We start from the raw sequence: 20403 nt of genomic DNA, 5'->3' as shown, positions 1-20403 counted from the left end.
GAGGATTGACTTGCTGTTAGTGGCGTGCAATGTCACGTTCATCTGCTGCATAATATTCGTCAAGCATTTTTCTGTTTTTCTTTCATTTTATTTTCATCTCAGAAGAGTTACAACCAAGAAATAAACATTCATTCAATTGCTAAAATATAACGCTGAATTCAATTTATGTATATTTTATAAAACGAAGATGAGAATGGAAATAACGCATTTCGTAGATTTTTCATTGATTTATTCTTAGAAGGTTGTTTAAAAACACAAAAACGTTGAACATGATAGTTCTCTTTTAAATGTCGTCTTGTCTACTTAATTTAAGATATTTAACATTAGCAATCAAATATGTAACAAAGGACAATGATTGATTAAGTTCATGTTTTAAAATTATTTTAAAGCTTGTAAGCCGAAAAATCACTCATTATAACATAATTATACCCAACTGATTGATTAATTAATTAATTGATTAATTATATGAATGAAGAAAACTTTCGATCACTAGTAGATACCGTAAGATACGTGACGCTAGTTATGTGCGCATTGCTTTTAAAATGTAGTAGATAGTGCAATTTAAAATTAAATAAAATCTGAATAAAGAACGACATAATTTTTTTACAAAATTCTAGAAATGAGTAAAAAACACAAACGAACGAACGAACGAACTAATGAATGGATGAACATGACGGCAATGATTGAAAATACGATGAAGAAAATGAATAACGTATCGACATTAGATGTGTGTGACTACTTTATTTTTAGCATTAACAAAAGAATCAAACTTAAAAATACGCACAAGTTCGATACCTAAAAACTGACGGTACCTCATTTAAATACCTTTCGATTTAAGACCGCTAGCCTTTACTGTATTTAAAATTATTATTATAAAACAACATCCATAATGATGAGAAAAAAAGTTAATGAAATTTCAATTTAAAAGTCTCATTAGAATCAGTGAAAATTGTAAATAAAAAAAAAAAGATGAAAGATTTAAAAAGTTCTAACGTGGTCCCAGACTTTATAGTGTAGAGGCAAAATATCTCATTCACAAAAATCCTCCTTTGAAAACTTTTAAAAGAATAAAAACTAGAACATCAGTTAACATAAAATAAAAAGAAATAACATAAGAGAGTGAAAGGACTTAGAACGACATGAAAATACGTACGTTTGATGATAATCTTTGTTTATATCTCACGACAATGAAGATGAAAATAAGCGAATACGTCTATTTATTTCTAGTTAAGAATGCAGTCGCACATTAGAAACTTGCTAAAAATAAATTTGGAGTTTTTTAACAATATTTTTTTAATATAAACTTCTCGAAATATGTTGAATTGTTCTGAGCAAAAACATTAACAAAACAAAAAAAAACACGATTGGCTAGTTATTCAATATTTTTTTTTACATCCTTAACCCATTTTTTACATTCTTAACCCATTTCATCAATTTGCTTGATGATACTCACCAATCAATCAATTTGCTTATCCTTTCAGAGTGGAGATATATCACATACCAATCACCTCATAGCACGATAGCAGAACAATGTACTTATTTACATTATGTGGAAAATGTCACCCCATTCATTGCACAATTGAGCACGTTAAAAAGAGTAAGCAATGATTAATTACGATCCATCACATTTTTGCAATGCATCTCTATATTAAAACTTTTTGAGAATGTTTGCCGATAAAACCCAAATTAAGACTATAAATGAAATAGCACGCTATTTTGTGGCTCATGTAACTTGCTCTTGTGAAAATTCGAAATAAAATAGCAGAATTATTTCAGTGGAGTGCTAGGCGAGTGCAAACAATTTAATGAACGGTTTGCTGTACCGGTGACTAACTAACTCTACCTTAGAGGATGAGCAGCTCCATGCGACCATGTGACGTACGACTGATTAAATAAAAATAAATTACTCCGTCAATGAATAAAATAACCGACACGATCATCATTTAAAATTAAACTTTATGTACACGTAGATACGAAAGATCAGTTGATGCACTGCACTGATCAGTTGATAACGTAACCGACAGGCCCGACAAGCAACCGACGAAAAGAATGAAACACATGATCTATCGAGTTGAGTTGGCAGTTCTGAATGTCATCATTGGTCTGGTGCCTGCCGACTGCCTGAGACGCCTCAGTGGATTGGTGTCCAGGCTGGCACTGTCCACGTCGTCATCCGTGCTAGCCAGGGGAGCCGGTCGGCCCGGGATGATGGGAGCTCGAAGGTTCTGATTGCGAGAGGCGGTGGAAGATGGGATGAAGGATGGCATGGACGATGGCTGTTGAGCTGATGACGATGAAGATGTCGATGATCTTGAGACACCACCAAGGTTCACCGTTCTCAGGGAACTTCGTTGTTGGTCTTGTTGATCTGTCGATGTACCGCTCACGTTCTCTGACGAAAGTTGTGACTGAACTCTGTTTGAAGGATCTGTCCTTCTTGGAGATGAACTGCCTGAAGAAATTAATGCAACAACTTTCAAATCGTTTTATTTCAATAACTGTGAACATCACTCATAAAAACAAATAGAAAAGTGGATGGTGTTGGGAATAATGAGTAAACTACCTGGTTGTCTGTTGTCGTATGAAGATGCTTGGCTGTTTGAAGAAGATGGGCTGTATGAACTGAGATTTTTGTTGAGTTGAATGGATGCTGTTGACGTAACGTTGTTGTTTTCATTCTGAGATCGCTGTTGTTGTTGTTGCTGTAAGTGGAAGTGGTGGTGATGCTGCCTCTCAGTAGATGATGTCTGCGTAGGTGGTGGAAAGTTTTGTGACTTCAAGAGCAAAAATCACATCACGTAGCGTAAGTTAACAAAGTTTGAAAATAACAAAAATTGTTTTTAAAATGGGTATTTAAAAATCAAAAAATGTTAAATCAACCAAGAAATAATAAAACTAACACAAAAATAAATCTAAGTCCCGAAAATAAATTGAACTAACAGAAATTTTTGATTTTTTGTCATCATCGAGACCATTGTAGTGACCATTCAAATCTCTATTGGACGAGGCCGATGATGATTCAAACATGCTTCCTTCATCCTCAACATCCACATCATCGCCAACGTCAACATCATCTGCATTACTATCTCTGTCATGCTCATCCTCACGCACATCATCAACATCATCATCATGTTCATCGTGCTTATCATGAACTGGGGAATGACTGTTGTTATTATTGTTATTGATGTTACTGTTGTTAATGTTGTTGTGGTTGTTAGGAGAGTTTGCATTGTAGCCTTCAGTTACTGATCTGCTCGCATCTCTATTGCTGTTGTTGCTGTTTAGTGAATTAGGCGACGACGTGTTAATTGGCTTGTTGTATTTATTCATGTGCGGTGATATCATCGAGGCTGCTGTACTAATGTTGTTGTTATTAGTGTTGTTGGTGTTGTTGTAACCGTTGGACGGTGTATTTGTTCGAATATGATCATCATCTTCATCCTTTAAAACATTTTGAATTCTTCTATTTAGCCGCTGATCGCTACCACCCCCGCCACCACCTTCTTTGTAACCAGACTTCAACTCTGGCCCACCGACCTTGACATTGTAAGGAGGATCGACGTTCAAACAACTCCCTCCAGTGGCACCAATCTGGTTACCGTCATCGACATTGCCACCCCCTTCATTTTTACCATTGGCTTCATTCTGATTGAGGTAAACGGAGAGGCCCAGGTTCTCGAAGCCGGCAAGCAGGCCCTTCATCTCATCATCCTCTGTGACAGTCGACGTCGTGCTCAGCATCTTCAGCACCTCATCCATCAGTGATGAACCGGAATCGAAATCACTCTGCACGTTGTTGCGTGTGTTAGTGGGTTAATATCAATTTATTATTTCATCATCATCATCATCATCATTATTATTATTATTATTACTCTTATTCAGTTACCTGTTGTGCATTTTTATACATTTAATAGACGTGGGCATATGGACTTTTGGTTTAAGCCCACTAATTATAAATATAAATAACAGTATAATATATAATAATAATAATAAAATAATAATATAATAATAATATAATAATAATATAATAATAATAATTATATAATAGATATAGATAAATATTAATTATAAATAAGAAATCTGAATTGTGACTCATTACACTTCTTTCAATATTAAACCACAAGTACCCATCATTTAAATCGCTCAATCAATGCCATTCAATCACCGTGAAGAACTCACACATGGAAGTTGATTGAGGTGACGATGATATTATCATCATCCATTGCTTGTAAACATGAAAATCATAAACTTTAAATAAATAACGTCAAACGACAACTCGATGAATCAGATGGTCAGTGTGAACGGAAAAAAAGCCAAAAAAGTTGAGAAATTAAATAAAAATATGAAAAAATTTACGGAAAAATTTGGGAGGGAGAAGTCGTCAAATTCATCATGTTGTTGTTCTCTTGTGGTATTCATCAGTGTAGAGCTGAGTCGGAGGGGTGATGATTTGTTGATGGGATTCATGATAATGATGAGGATTCATGATAATGATGGGGATTCATGATAATGATGATGTAGTAGTGGCAATGATGATGACGAATGATGATGATGATAATGATGATGATATATGAAACCACATTTCAGACAGGATTTTAACCAATTATTCATATAATCGACCGACCACCTACCTAACCAAAAGTTCAAACTGGTTCGTTGATCTACTCACTATCAATCAAATACATCTAAAACCTCCTTAAACCAACCACCAATCAATTAAATAATTGTTCAATCATTCAAGCAGCAGACGAATCAACTGAGCAATTAAACAGCCGACCAACCAACCAACCAACTAACCTCGAAAGACTGAATCCAGATTGTTTGCCGGGTCCAAGTATTTTGTGCATGGGCAGACTCGTGCGCGGACCTCTCAGGTCATCTTCACTTCGATCTGTCAACCAGCATCAACGGGAAGGGGAAATATCTTTAATACTCCAAGCATTTATCAACTTATATCGAAGCATTTATAATAAGCTCACCATAAAAACTGACATATCATACCCGGACAATCAATTTGTACAAGTTAATCTGTAGAATTAGCAATAACAGAAAATATAACAATACAACTAACGTGCCGATGAAGCTTTGAGAGGGAGCTTGTCCAAGTTGTTTCCAATGAATGAAACATCTCCATACATCTCTCCATCCGTGCCGACGTGGGTCACAACGCGAAAGTCATTCTGTGGATAGCTGATGAGGCTCGGAGTCATCTTGTACTGGTTGCGCATTGACAGGCGAGCTGATTCTTACGTACAAAATTTCACACCATTAGAAATAATAATTGAAAATAAAAACAATTATTATTATTATTACTACAATTATTATTATTATTATTATTAAGGTTTTGATCGAAATGCATGTCATGGAATCAACTTACATCAAAAAGAGACAAATACATAACCGACCACCGCATAACGTAATACGATACAATATACAGATACTATATATTCTGTTTGCTTCCTAAAACAAGAAAGAGAAACAGAAGGCAGCGTGAACACGATCAAGTTATCAAGTAACTCATCAACTATAGCCACACCTTACAACAGTTTTTAACAAAACATAACAACAGTACAGTACAAAACAACCAACAACCAATTTCTACAGTGCAAAGTACAGCACATGTATCTAGAAAGAACCAACCAGTCCTGTTGAGTTTGATCTTTCTGAGTAGCTGATTGGATGGGACGACCTCGATGTAGGGCGAGGAACATCGGGGGTCGAAGAAACCAGCTGTGATGTTCGAGGAGGTCTCCATCAAACCCCTCCACATGTTCGGTTGGGGTGGGTAAGGCGGACTGGTTGATTGATGACGAGTAGGATGATGAAAATTATGATGATGATGAGGCTGATGAAAGTAAATAATACATACGATCATACATCTTAAATAAATCACATAACTAGGAAATAGAGAAAGCTAACTTCTTTGAGAGAACGGTGATGATGGATTGTGATTTGTACCTGAGAAATTCCTCATTCATCTGCCCATCAACAGGTGTGTCTTTCAACATTATCACCTGCATTGCCTTCATCTGCAACAAACCAACAACGCAACGTTAATTGCAACATCTTATTTTAACACATGCACCGATGTTGATTTTTAATTTTCAAATAAAAATTTATTTCACAATATTTTTATTTTGAAATAATTATCAGTCGTTGATAATTAGAAACATTAAAGGACCAGAATCATGAAGGATTTTTGTGAACAATTAGTATAAAATTACAAGGATATAAAAAAAATTTCAGATAAAAAAACAATGCATCTCTTTATGGTAAATAAATAACACACAAAAGGTTGTTGGTAACATAAATAACCATAGCGCCTTAAATTAATGATAAAAGGTAAACGCAAAAAAACCAGAAAGACTGAATGAATGTATGAACGATGAACATGAACAAGACATGTAGGCAACAAGAACAACCAATACAGCAATCCCAACAACAACAACAACAATCCCAACAACAACAACAATCCCAACAGCAACAAAAACAACAACATCATTAGTCAGTCAGTCAGAGACAAACGCGACACTAGAAGGGACCCACCTTAGAAATAGTGCTGTGTATGTCCTGAAACTTAGGCCGTTCGGTGGGCTCGTGTGCCCAACACTGAAGCATCAGGCTGTACATCTCATCTGAACACCTCACCGGGCAGGGTAGCCTCTTCAAACTTGGCGCATCTACCAACTCCATGATCTTACGGGGATGGCAAGTTATTCTGCGTCAACATCACATCTTCCCCGTCGTCACATCACATTATCACCAGTCACCATCATTAATAATACTTTTCTTATCTTCTTTATCACCAAATCTTGCATTACAACTCAAATCACAACGTAATTAATTATTACTCACAATTACAATTTGTTAACACCAAACTGAAAACACTATTTCACTATCATAATTGGCAAAAAAATATCATCAGCGACACCATCGGGCATTTCAATTTAGTCTCCTCACCTCCAGTCCGGTCATACCCTCCCAGGGTTGACCGCCCCCCGAGAACATCTCCCAAAGCAGAACACCAAATGACCAAACATCGGAGGATGTCGTGAATCTTAAAAAGTTTATGCATTCTGGGGCACACCTGTGTTCAGTATGAAGACGAGGAAGCAAAAAATGATAATGATTAGTTTATAAGTCAACGTCCTACCTCGGAGAACCGGGTCTCTGGACGCAAAACGAAGATTGATTGATTAGTTTATAAGTTGTAAAGTTATCATTCAAGAGTTCATCTCAATATGAAAATTGTGTATACGTTGTGTGTGTGGTGTGTGTGTGTGTGTGTGTGTGTGTGTGGTGTGTGGGTCGTCTGTTGCTTAACATTTATTTAAATAAGATCTTTGCAAGTGATCATTAGATAATGCTGCAACACTATCATCAACTCAAAGTACAATAACACTTCTGAAAACAGCTAGCTAGCAGATAAATTTTACACAAATTGCTAATTCAAATAATAATAAGAAGAATAATATTAGAAAATAACAAGAATAATAATAATAATCATAAGAAGACGAAAAACCAAAAAAAAAGTAAAAATAACAACAATTACAACTGTGAAGAAGAATGATACTGAAGAGTAGATGAAAAGAATTGTGAGTCATCAAACCATCTCAAAAGCATTATGTAACTAAGTTACAAACATGGGATAATTTTTAAATAATTCATTCGTTCATTCAATCATTCATTCATTAAACTGTGGCTTTAAATTTGTAAGAAAAAATCTTGTAAAAAATGATCTGAATATACGTCCGTTCATTCATTCGTTAATTCATTCAACCACTCATGCACTCCGTCATTCAATCAGTTGATCCGGTATCATTTCAATTGTCATACATTTATCTCTTCAATCATTGATTCATCCGAACAATCATTCAATCCTACAAATCCAATAACAACAACACTCACCATCTGCATCCTCATCAATAACATCAACAACATCATCACGAACATTAACAATGTCAACAGCACGAACAAAAACCACACCAACAATAAATAGTAACAACAACAACAACAACATCAACAATAACAACAACATCATCAACCAACCACGCAATAGGCAGCTTGAGTCCAGTATTCAGATGTCCTTGATAGTAGTCAGAACCAACACCCAGAGCTTTTGAGAGACCAAAATCACTTATCTTAACCTGTTTGTCGTTTTTACAAATCCTCATGATTAGAACTAATGTAATTATCATAATAATCCTTATGTAACTATCCGTCGTCATCATATAATCATTGTCATCAATAAACGAGTGAATGATAATGATTCGATGATGACAATTGGATTACAGTTGATTGAGTGATGGTGACAAATCAAAATAAATGATTGGATGACAATGGCTGCTGATGGTGATGATGATAATGATAACAAGCAACGACTGAAACAACATCCAACATTTCATTATAATTGCTGTATCTAATTTAATTGGATTGAATTAGAAACGATGAATGAATGAATGAATGAATGAATGAATGAATGAATGAATAAATAAATGAATGAATGAACGAACGAATGAATGAATGAATAAATGAATGATCAAAAGGCAAAAATGAATGGAAACTTGCATGAACAAATGCAAAAATGAATGGATTAGATAATAATTAACAGGGTGAATGGACGGAAAGTTGGAATGAATAAATTTATACGTGATTAAGATAATGATTAAATATGAAAGGAAGTGAAAGATGGAATAAATAAACAAACAAATGAATGAATGAATGAATGAACGAACGAACGAATGAATGAGTTAGGATAAATTTTATGATGAATATATTTACTCTTAATCGTGTTTCTATGTTGAATGTAGAATAATCAATAGTTTAAACATCATCATCATCATAATCATCACCATCATCATCATCATCATCATAGTAAGCATGTTTGTATAAATGAAATAATTTGGAGAATCACACCAAACGATCACTGGCTACGGTACCAACTATCAAACTACTTGTATTAGTACTTGAATGATGATGGCAATGAATATAAACATGACGACGACGATGATGATGATGATATCTGAAAAAAACTATGACGAAAGAAATGATGTAATGGTAAAATGAATCATACAATAGCACACTCCATGGTGACTGCTATTGAACTAACACGCAATAAAATTCATTCTATACTTTCAAATATATACAGGCTACAAAAAATAGGGAAACACCAACACTAATAGACTACATGAAGTAGAGAGAGAGAGAGAGAGAGAGAGAGAGAGAGAGAGAGAGAGAGAGAGAGAGAGAGTATGTGTGTGAGAAAGAGAGAGAGTGAAAGCGAGTGAAAGAGTGAAAGAGACACACAAACATACATAGATATAAGGAGAAACATAAATTAACGTTTAATATAAACAAACATATGTATGGTTAACATGACAACTACGTACAGTTTAATAGTACGTACAGTTTTGTTAGTGTGTCTGTACTTGTGTATGTGTGTGTGTGTGTGTGTGTGTGACATCTGACATGACATGATGTTACATGGATGTAAAAGCAGCGTGTGTTGTTGTCATTGTTGTGATGTGTGTGTCTGTGATGTGAGTCAAATGTTTTTAGCATGCTACGGTGAGTAAGTAGTGGTGATTATGTAATGATGCTGTTGAAGATGAAAAGGAATAGGTGTATGTATGTGAAAACAAAAAACTAAGGAACAGTGAATGTGAAGACAGACTAAAGAATGGTTAGAAAAAATTTAAGTGGTAGTAGTTAATCTATTTTGATTTATTATATAACTATGTATAGTTCAGCAGAATAATGATGGTAATTGTAAAAACTGCAACTGAACTGACGGTAATTTGAAACAATTATTAAATTATTATAAATGATGTCCTGGCCCATAAACAACCCAACAACCCACCATCATCTTCTCCATCTTCATCATCATCAAATTCATCATCATCATCTTCGTCGTCGTCATCACATTATCATCGCCATTCATTTTAATGTCATCACCATCAGCCCCTCATCATCTATCATCTTACTCGTTGTCATCGTCACCACCACCATCGTCATAAAAATTAGCCATCATCATAAAATACGATACGATTCCGCCGCTATCATCACCCTCATCACAACATCATTATCGTCTTCTTCATAACTTTTACACTTAACATACTAACACATTAATTTCTCAAAGCATGGCCTTCATATTATTCTTAGAGCAAAAAAATCAAAACAGCAGAAAAAAACAAAACGAAACGAAAAATTGCAGAAGAAACGAAAATACTTAAAAAGCCATAAAACAAACTAATAACACTGTCTGATTTTTCCAAGCTACAAAGAAAATTAAAGTAAAAGAAAAATGTAGAAAATTACATCAGAGAAAGAGAAAGAGAGAGAGAGAGAAAAAAGAGTGATAGAAAGAAACGAATAAGGAATGGAGTGAGAGAAATAAATAAAGAAAAAGAGATAGGGAGAAAAAAACATGAAGGCCTTAAACATCAAATTATCTTTGTCTGTGTAGGGAGCAATCTTAAAGAATTATATGCACATGTTTGTTCATTATGTGATGCGTTTATGTTGCTGTTATTCCTGCTATTGTTATTGGGTCGTTGTTAATGTCATTATCGCTGTTTTTATCGGTGCTATCATCGTTAGTCTTATAGGGTTTTATGATGTTTCGTTGGAAGAATTTTCATCTATAAACATATGTGATATCACATCATTTCATGATTACATGACTGAAACTGCTTGCTCTCATGAGCGTGACCGACCATTATCATCTAAAATAAATAATATAGGATATATTTGTGGAAAATATAAGATGGAACAAAATATTTAATGCAACATAAACATAAAAAAAGAATGCATGCATACACTGTAATCCAACTGCAACATGAATGCACTTGAAAAATTTACAATAAAATGAAAAAAAAAATGAAGAAGCAAATGTTAACTGAAACATGACAAAAGAAGCACAACAACACACGCGCACCGAACATGAGTTGTAACATTCTTGACCCAGTAAGCAAGCAAAACGAGCAATGAAACAGAAAACAAACTGAAGTGTGAAGATACATATGCAAAAGGGAATAAAAATCATCTTTTCTGAATCATCTTCATCTTTAGTAATCATTATCGTCATCTTCGCTGTCAAGAGTGTTAGGACTATTAGTTATCATCATCTTTTTCATCACCATCATCATCACCATCGTCTTTTTCTTTTTTACAATGCTATCGTGATCATCGTTGTCATCAACATCACCACCTCAATGGCACACAATACAGACACCGACACAATTCTATCATCATCAGCACACGAAATATTGTTAAAAAATACACAAAATAATGAGTTGAACTTTTTTAATTTAGAACAGATAGAACTGGGAATCATTAGGTAAATGAGGATTGAGTCACATTTTAAAAGAGTTTAGCAACTGTTTTGAAGCCATTTGAAAAACAGGGTGTGGTGTGTGACTCTTGGCAATATGCCATGATTCTATACTTATCATTAACAAAACTATAAATTTTGTAGCATTATTTCTAACTGATAACTTTATAATCTATCAAGATTAACCAAATGCTTGGAGATTGGAGTTAACCTTATTGAGAACCTCAGTGTAGAGTTAGTTTCTTCAATGCAAGATGCAACCAAGACTCACTGCACATTATAATGGAGGGATACTCATTCACACAAATAAGATCTCATGAACTGTATGTACAATTCTGCAGACATCTCAATTGTTTATTGAAAAATATGATATTGCATCTAAACTTCTCAACTGGTTTTGTTTTTTGAATTTAAACCCAGAATTAACATTTAAAATCTAACAATCATAAGAATTGAATGGACTAGTTTTAGGATAATGCGCTTATTTTATGTGTGAAATATGATTTCGAAATTATAAATTCAAATTTGTTCAATAAAAATTGAAATGAAAACTAAAAAATATTTCTCCATTACATTGCTTCCCTGAAGCTTGTTTCATAGAAAAACGAAAGTACCAACATGTAAGTATGTGCCTATGCAATTATGCATGTGTGTGTGTGTGTGTGTGTGTGTGTGTGTGTGTGTGTGTGTGTGTGTGTGTGTGTGTAGGTTGTCATTTATTCAAATAAATGTGATTCTGCAACTTGCACTGAATTCACATCACAAATAACTGGAAAACATACTTTGCCATATAATTAAACCATAATTCATTCCTTCACTTATTCACTCCTTCATTCATTCTTTCATTCATTTATCCATAATACACTTATTCATCACTGGTTGGCTAATGAATAATTTATTCATTTCCTTAAGCACAATCATTTATTTGTTCAACTTTATTACTCCAAGCAAGAGTGTTTGAATAACTTTTGAAAGCCAGAAACACACGCAGACACATGAGTGGACGAGCGCATAACATATTCACACACAAACACACGCAAACATAGACCTAGATACAAAGATTCTCACACACATACACACATCCATATATTCACACATACATAAACATAGATATTCACACACGCATACATAAACAAACACACATAAACACATGCACAGACATAAGCAAATACATTCACAGACCTACATGTTAACACAGACTTATTTATTGCTTCCTGCACTTAAATTTTTTCAGGTCTCAGGATACTAGCTAATCTTTTATCAGCAACTGATGAAACAAAACTTTAAATTATAAAAGTTTAATTTTGATTTAAATTATTTTTCAAATTTGATATGAGATACAAGACAATTTGTCAAAATAGTTGTTGGCAGAATAACTATTAAGGAACAAATTATCAAAACTAATTTTGTAGACATTTACAATAACTAACAAACAAACAAAAATCCAAACTTAATACAACTATTTTAATTGACAAATCATCAAAACAATTATTCATTTTATCCAAAAATCAATAAATAAATAAATCAATCAGTCAGCAAGTCAGTCAGTCAGTCAGTCTGTCTCTGTCTATCTGCCTGTCTGTCTGTCAGCCCACTAAGAACCATCCTGAACCATCCAGTTGATAAACCAGACAATCAATCATTCCATCAATCAATCAACCAAACAATTAATTACAAGATCAACCAGTTAAACAAATGATTAACCAGTCAACCAAAAAATAAACTAACTCTCTGATCAATCGATCAATTAATAAACCAACAATCCAAACAACAAACCCGCAACCAACCAGCCAGCCAACCAACAAGAACTACAGCAACAGCGGCAACAACAACTACCAACCTTATCCTTCGCAAACATGAGTACATTCCTGGCAGCGAGATCTCTATGCACCAGTCGGTTCTTCTCGAGGTACATCATAGCGTCTGCCAGCTGAGTGACCAGGTTGTACAGGTGTTGCAAGGTGAATGTCGTCTGCATGCTGGCATCTTTCAGGCATTCAAGAAGAGATTTTAGTGGAGCAAGTTCTGTTACCTTTAGGGACAATTAGTTAATTATTGTATATTATTGTTATGATACATATTTATACACATTCTTCGTAAAATATAAAAATACAAAAAAAAAGATTCATTTAATAAGAAAATAAATTCATTTAGTGACTGTTAAATTAAGAGTTAAATAATAGCCAACAAAGTGATTTGATTGTGAACTTTGTTGTATTTAATTATTTTTTAAACATGTATGACTTAAAGTATCATGTGTAGGTGGTCCAAGGCAGAGCAAGCAGTACAATACAATTTTAAATTAAGCAAGAAAACAACACTAGATTTATTACACCTCACATCATCAACATCTATTGTTAGTTAAATTGGTATTGCAGTTAAGTATGATCTAAGCTTTCAAACCAATGATAACCACATTCACCATAAAATTAATTTAATTATACTTGTACAACCTACATTATGCATTCATATGTATGCTCATCAAAACTGGCATCTCAAATATGAATAACTTCAAAGGAATGTGTTACTAATCATCACCATGATCGTGCTACACTGTCAAAAATAAATGAACAAACTGCTCTGAAATGACATGGTCCATAATATCTTAACAATGCACAAACATTCACCATCTCAGTTCACTTGTAATGTATACAATACATACATGTGAGTAAACACACACACAACACCACACAAACAAACACATATCAGCATTTATTTTAAACAGAGACACACACACACACACACATACACACACACAACACCACACAAACAAACACATATCAGGCATCATTTATTTTAAACTGACACACACACACACACACACACACACACACACACACACACCACACACACCACACACACACACACACACACACAACACCAGACATTTATTTTAAACTGCACTCTCCATTGTCTGAGTGAGAATCAGCATTAATTTGATAGATTTAGTTTCTCTGAAAAAGACTACTTAAATGAGTTGGAAATAAATTGCATTGAATGAAATGGGGAGAGCACATTTTCACAACAAAACAGGATAACATAAACTTAAGTTAGATATAACAAACAACAAGCACATAAAAATGCCATGACATGCCTTGCAACACAACTCTGTTTGATCATTACGTTGGTTGCTACATCAAGGTAAAATAACTTCATAAGGATAAATTATTTTTATTTGAATTATTATTATTACTATTATTACTATTATTATTGACGTTATTTTCCAATGTCATCCATGACAAACAAACATAGAAACAAACATGCATTTGTATAACTGCTGCTGAAACATAGCAACTGCTGCTGAAACATAACAAGGATAAGAAAGATGGCACTTATACTAATTCATTTTTGTTCTTTAGTTATACATTGAAGATGATATGACAGATTGCTGCTTTTTCCAAATATCAATGTTAAACATTTGGATAAGAAGTTTGTTCAAAACTTAACAAAAATTACGTTCCTTTTCAGTGTGGATTTCTTTCAGACAATTTTTTTGTGTAAAGGTTATTTTTCTTTAAATGTGCATACTCATAAGCTTTTTAAAATTTCATCATTTCAAAAAGTTATTAAAATGTAAGAATGTAAAATTAATCAGAGCATGATAGATAGCTCCAATCTCCTACAGCCATCAATTTTATACAAAAGTGCTCACTAATAGGAAGAACACAAAACAATATATTAAAATTGTTAACCTTTCTCTAGCCAACAGGCCCTTTAAATGCATTTAGACAATAATAAACATGTTATATAGATAACTAAGCTGATTGTATTCAGGCTAAATAATGTTTACAACTAAAATTGTATCAATAAACACCCCTGTTCTTGAGATTTAGACAAATCAAATATAATGACATATATATCCAGTTCCTTTCTGATCTCAAAATGAACAAATAAATAAATGAATAATCAAAATTCAAAAGTCTGCCAGAAATAAATCTTTGCAAGTAAATGAACAACAATGGCATATCAATAAGTCATAAATAAATAAGTAAATACATACGTACGTACGTACATACGTACGTACGTGTACGTACGTACGTACGTGCCTACATACATACATACCTACATACATACATACATACATACATACATACATACATACATACATACATACATACATACATACATACATACATACATACATACATACATACATACATACATACATACATACATACATACATACATACATACATACATACATACATACATACATACATACATACATACATACATACATACATACATACATACATACATACATACATAGAATTGAGACAAAGACATATGAGCATGTTCAGTTGAAGTTTGTTTGTAGAGCACTCATCAAGAAAGGGCATGAGTCTGCCTACGAATATAAAAAACAAACAATGGAATAAATGGGTTAGTACATGGAAGAAATTCATATGATGGTAGTGAACAAGCCACTAACTACACTGTAGAGAGATTAAAGTTGAGTGTACAACATGCAAGAAGGTAGTATGGGAAGATATTTCATTGAATTAAAACAAAAAATTAAAAAATATATACACACCTCTAAGAAATTAAAAACTATTACAACTACGGACAGAAAATTGCCAAACTATGTTGAAACATCCTTTGACAGCACAATATCTATCAACCACAAAGAAACATTATCAAATCTGTTTTGAGCCATTAAACCACTTTTATAACAGAAAGTGTCCATGATCAGTCAAATAATGTTGAGGTTTAACATTTGTAACAATCTATTCATGCCTTGCACCAAAAAATTACAAGATACGCTATTCACAATTTATAGAAAAAAAATTATCACAAAAAAGTTATTTAGAAAATTTTAATTATCGAGTCACACTCACAAGTTTCAAGAAAAGAGTGAAACTTATCTAAAAAAAACATTGTAAATTAAGATAACACATTACATCACTGCAAAAGTTATTTCAATAAATAGACAGCAAAAAGTTTTATCAATGATTAATAAATCACTTGATATACAGTTATCAGGTGATCTAGAGAGGTCTCAACAATTCAAATCTCATATCCTGATCACCAACTGACTGTTAGTAGCAAGCAGAACTGCCACTGGTAAATGTGATGTTATCCTTAAACAGGCAATGAATATCTAACAAAAAATAAGACAGACTCCCAACAAAGCAACAAAAAAATCAGTGATCAATACAGACAATAATGGATAAACTAAAAGGAGACCCAAAACTAAACTTGAAAATATCATCAACATTTATTTTCCTTATATCAACAACTACAAATATATAGATGAAACAAACATTTATCAGAAATCTAAAAACCTGCCTGTATGCCTTCTTATATTTTACAAGGGTTCTTGAGAAAAACACATTCATGACTGGCCCACAACTTCAAATCACAAATATTTTAAAAAATATTTCTCTGTTGCAAAATATTGCTCCATTGTAAGATTGTGGTTAATAAATATGTGGTTGTTTGAAAGTCTTAAGTCTTTGTTGTGCATGTATGTGTTGTGTATACAATGTGTGTGTATATATATATATATATATATATATATATATATATATATATATATATATATATATATATATATAAACGCCAAACATTCGGTAGAATTTATAGAATATTGTAAAAATTATGGTCTATTACCAACATATATATATATATATATATATATATATATATATATATATATACACACAATATATCCATACATGGATTCACGCTTAAACAAATATAACTTTTAAATTTTTACCCCATATTTCATTTCAGAAAGTTGTATTTGGTTGCTTTCATGTTAAAAGTAGCAGTAGCAGCAGCAGCATGTGGTGCCTTGTGTGTATTTGTATGTGTAATCTGACTCATTGCCATAAAATAATTCAAAATAAAAATTAAACTTAAAAAGTTACAAGTATAATAAATAAATAAACAAACAAACAAACAACTAGACAAACAAATGAATAAAACCGTAAAAAAGACTTAGATTCTTCAATTGCAAAATTAATTAGAGAGACATCTAAAATCTTCATCATGAATGTTAATGAAACATAAACCCTCAAGTCATTTGTCCAATGTAATTTTGTTACGTGATATTATTACTACGTGATGCAACTAAATAAACATAAAGTCACAAACATCGTAATGTAACAAAAAACCTCGCTTAACCATCTAAAATTACAAGAAAATGTACAGGCAGAAGAGAACAGAAGCAAGCACGAACCATCATGTAGCTATCTTCCCCCAGAACGATTCCATGCAGTTTTATGATATGTGGATGACAGATGGAGTGCATGATGGTGGCCTCTTGAAGAAAATCACTCGTCTGACCTTTGACCTGGTCCTTTGGTAGGCACTTGATTGCCACCTGTACCTGAGAAATATAAATACAGTGATGAGTAGAGAAGATTCACTAATTTGTGAAAGTTTAAAGACAATGAGGAACAGAATTTATATTTCAAATTAATAGTTTCCAAGTAGCACCAGATGTTAATAATAATAAAAATGAAATAAAATGTATTGTTGTTCATGCCATTGAGATGTTTTTTTTATGGTTTTAAATTTTTATTCTGTTCACATTATATCATAAATATGGGGCTCTTAAAAATTGTTATTTAAAAAAAAGCATATCCATCCATAAACTGCAGTGGCAGAATAAATCATGAAAGAAATGCTGACATCCAGAACATTATGGGATATCAATTAGTTGTGAATTCAGCATCTTTTGAATAGTAATTCATTTAAAAACTTTTGTTTTCGTAAGTATAAATCATTATTTAACAACAACAAAAAACATCTATAAATACTAAATGAGAAAAAGACCAATTCTAGGTATGTTGCTATTTATATAAAGCACATTTATCAGCAATACTTAATAGTTTTGTTTCAATTTTCGGCTTTGGAATAATAAGCCAATGTGTTTCCTCTGATATGTCCTGATTCAAATACAACTGCATTACTTAGCATTGCTTTTCATATATTTTCTAAAACATGTTTTCAAATATGAGGAAGAAGTAATTAACACTGTGGAAATAGCGCTATAAAAATTTCAAAGATACGTTGAATGTGAAATTAATTTAAATTTAATAACAAATCAAAGAATAAAAATGTTTTCACGAAAGTTAGGAAAACTAATAAAAAGAAAATAATAATCAGAAGCTTCATTAAACCACTACAAGCACATTTAATTTGAGACTCATAACAAAATTACCCAAACTAAAATGTTTAATAATTGCCATGAAAATATTTATGCTACTATTGCATAAGTGCACATGAATATAAAAAAAATATTAATCTCAACTTAAATAGCTTTCTAGTCCTAATTTAATTATCATCCCTAGTGTAGTATAGCATATTTAATTATTTAAAAATGAGTAGCTTATTCATTCATTCAATCAATCATCCATTCATTTGTTCGTTTATTTATTTATTTATTTATAATAATTTATTTATTAATAATTTATAATTTTGTGACAAAGTTCCACAACAATATGTGAACGTAAATACAGTTAAAATAAATTTTATTTCATAAAATCATTTCAATAACTTTTCAACATGGCATAAAACTAAAATTTACGGTGAAAATTTTGAAACCTTATAAATTAAACGCTTTATTAGTATTGGTAAAAATGTAATTGAAGTAAAGTAGAAACTCTCATTGGCAGCATGACTGTCCTCCTCATTCATAATTTAAGCTTTGAACATTGCAACTGATAATAAAGACCATGTTGGCACAAATATATAAACTATATACAGTTCAGATGTTATTAAAAGGTAGGCTTCAACAAATGTCAAGCTGAGTAAATAAATAGTTAATTATAGAAGCAATTAACTGCTAATCTTGCATTAAACAATAAAGAAGTGTTATAAAATTTAAAAGAGTCTCTAACCATTACTTCAACTCATACCTACCATACCAACAAAACTAATAAAGATACGCAATGTATATATTAATATTCCACAGTCCCATGAAACCAACACGCATTCATTAGCACCCTACCACACAAACTACAAAACGTACATTAAAACTTTTCATTAACAACAACATTACCACACAAGCAACCTACAATAAGCAACCTACGACACTTTCGATCTCCAAATAACATCACCTAAAACATCCAAATTAGCGTCAGCACAAATAACTTGCATCGGCCAACAAAATCAGCACAAAACGAACCTTCTCACCACTATCCTTGGTCCACACTCCTTGCTGCACACAACCGAACTCACCCCGGCCGATGACATTCAACAACATGACAGACTCCTCTGCTATGATGTGTTTCATGGGACTGGCAGAGCACAGGTTGATGGGCGGTGATATGGAGATTGTCGTCTGTGACTGGCTGCTCTGCTCCTGCCCGCTCTTCGATAGGATCTGTCGGTTGGTTACAAAGTTTTACTGTATCTAAACAGGCTACCGCCACAAAGTTGTGCCACTTTTGAATCTAGTAATGAAAACCAAGTGCTTTCTAAATAAGATTATTCAGAATTTTGAGTTGGAACTTTTTTATGTATTTTAAATGACAGCATACACCACGCAGATACACTTGAATAATGTGCTAGAAGAAAAATGATAAAGAAAGTGAAAACAACATTATAAAAATTAAAAGGGGGATAGTTAGAAAATAAAAAACAAACAAAAACAAAGAAATGGACACAAGTAAAATGGTCGTTTAAACACATTGTAACACCACACAGTTAATTTATGATGTGTCAAGAAGAATAATCCTTATCTAAATGCTAATTATTTCTGAGAAGTTAAAAGTAATCTAAAAAATGTAACAAAAAAATAATTCATGTAATGCATTGATACAGAAATCAGACAAATATAGAAATGACAACAACAGTAGAGATATGAAACAGCAGCAGCAGCAAACTTTTTTGATTTTCGTTAGGGCTCCCATGTGACTCTCCTTCTTAAAATGTTGCCTCAACCTCTTGATTTCCGGTCTGGACATATCGATGCTCAGTAGATCGTCATCATCGACGTACTTCAGTTGGGTGACGCTGTTAACTTTCAATGTCGTCACGAATTTGTTGTGGTAGTGTTGTAACTCTGCTGCTGTCAAAAACTCCAGCAAATCTTTGTTAGATGGATTGTTAGCGGTCAT

General features: G+C 32.9%; 4 protein-coding genes across 4 annotated transcripts; all 4 read right to left on the bottom strand.

The window, feature by feature from the left end:
- Positions 1-81: 81 nt before the first annotated feature.
- HELRODRAFT_189877 (hypothetical protein) lies at positions 82-4835 on the bottom strand. Its single transcript, XM_009033184.1, is given in 6 exon segments — positions 82-1500; positions 1520-2452; positions 2564-2747; positions 2941-3786; positions 4357-4429; positions 4798-4835. The coding sequence occupies 4 exon segments, from the start codon at positions 4417-4419 to the stop codon at positions 2064-2066; spliced, it is 1482 nt and encodes a 493-aa protein (XP_009031432.1). The 5' UTR covers positions 4420-4429; positions 4798-4835; the 3' UTR covers positions 82-1500; positions 1520-2063.
- A 2107-nt stretch (positions 4836-6942) lies between these two features.
- HELRODRAFT_70665 (hypothetical protein) lies at positions 6943-8174 on the bottom strand (the record flags this gene model as incomplete). The annotated part of the gene is made up of 2 exons (XM_009032900.1): positions 6943-7087; positions 8050-8174. 2 exons carry the CDS (start codon positions 8172-8174, stop codon positions 6943-6945), a joined length of 270 nt encoding a protein of 89 aa, XP_009031148.1.
- A 5013-nt stretch (positions 8175-13187) lies between these two features.
- Positions 13188-17669, bottom strand: HELRODRAFT_145654 (hypothetical protein; the record flags this gene model as incomplete). Its single annotated transcript, XM_009033183.1, has 2 exons — positions 13188-13364; positions 17544-17669. Coding segments are annotated over 2 exons (303 nt in total), but the record flags the coding sequence as incomplete, so codon positions are not given.
- A 1162-nt stretch (positions 17670-18831) lies between these two features.
- HELRODRAFT_166179 (hypothetical protein) lies at positions 18832-20403 on the bottom strand (the record flags this gene model as incomplete). The annotated part of the gene is made up of 3 exons (XM_009033182.1): positions 18832-18858; positions 19470-19667; positions 20170-20403. The coding sequence occupies 3 exons, from the start codon at positions 20401-20403 to the stop codon at positions 18832-18834; spliced, it is 459 nt and encodes a 152-aa protein (XP_009031430.1).

This window comes from Helobdella robusta (assembly GCF_000326865.2).
Source record: "Helobdella robusta unplaced genomic scaffold HELROscaffold_9, whole genome shotgun sequence".
NCBI lineage: Eukaryota > Metazoa > Annelida > Clitellata > Rhynchobdellida > Glossiphoniidae > Helobdella > Helobdella robusta.
Note: the sequence above shows the minus strand (reverse complement) of the source record. Positions and strands in the feature narration are given on the sequence as shown.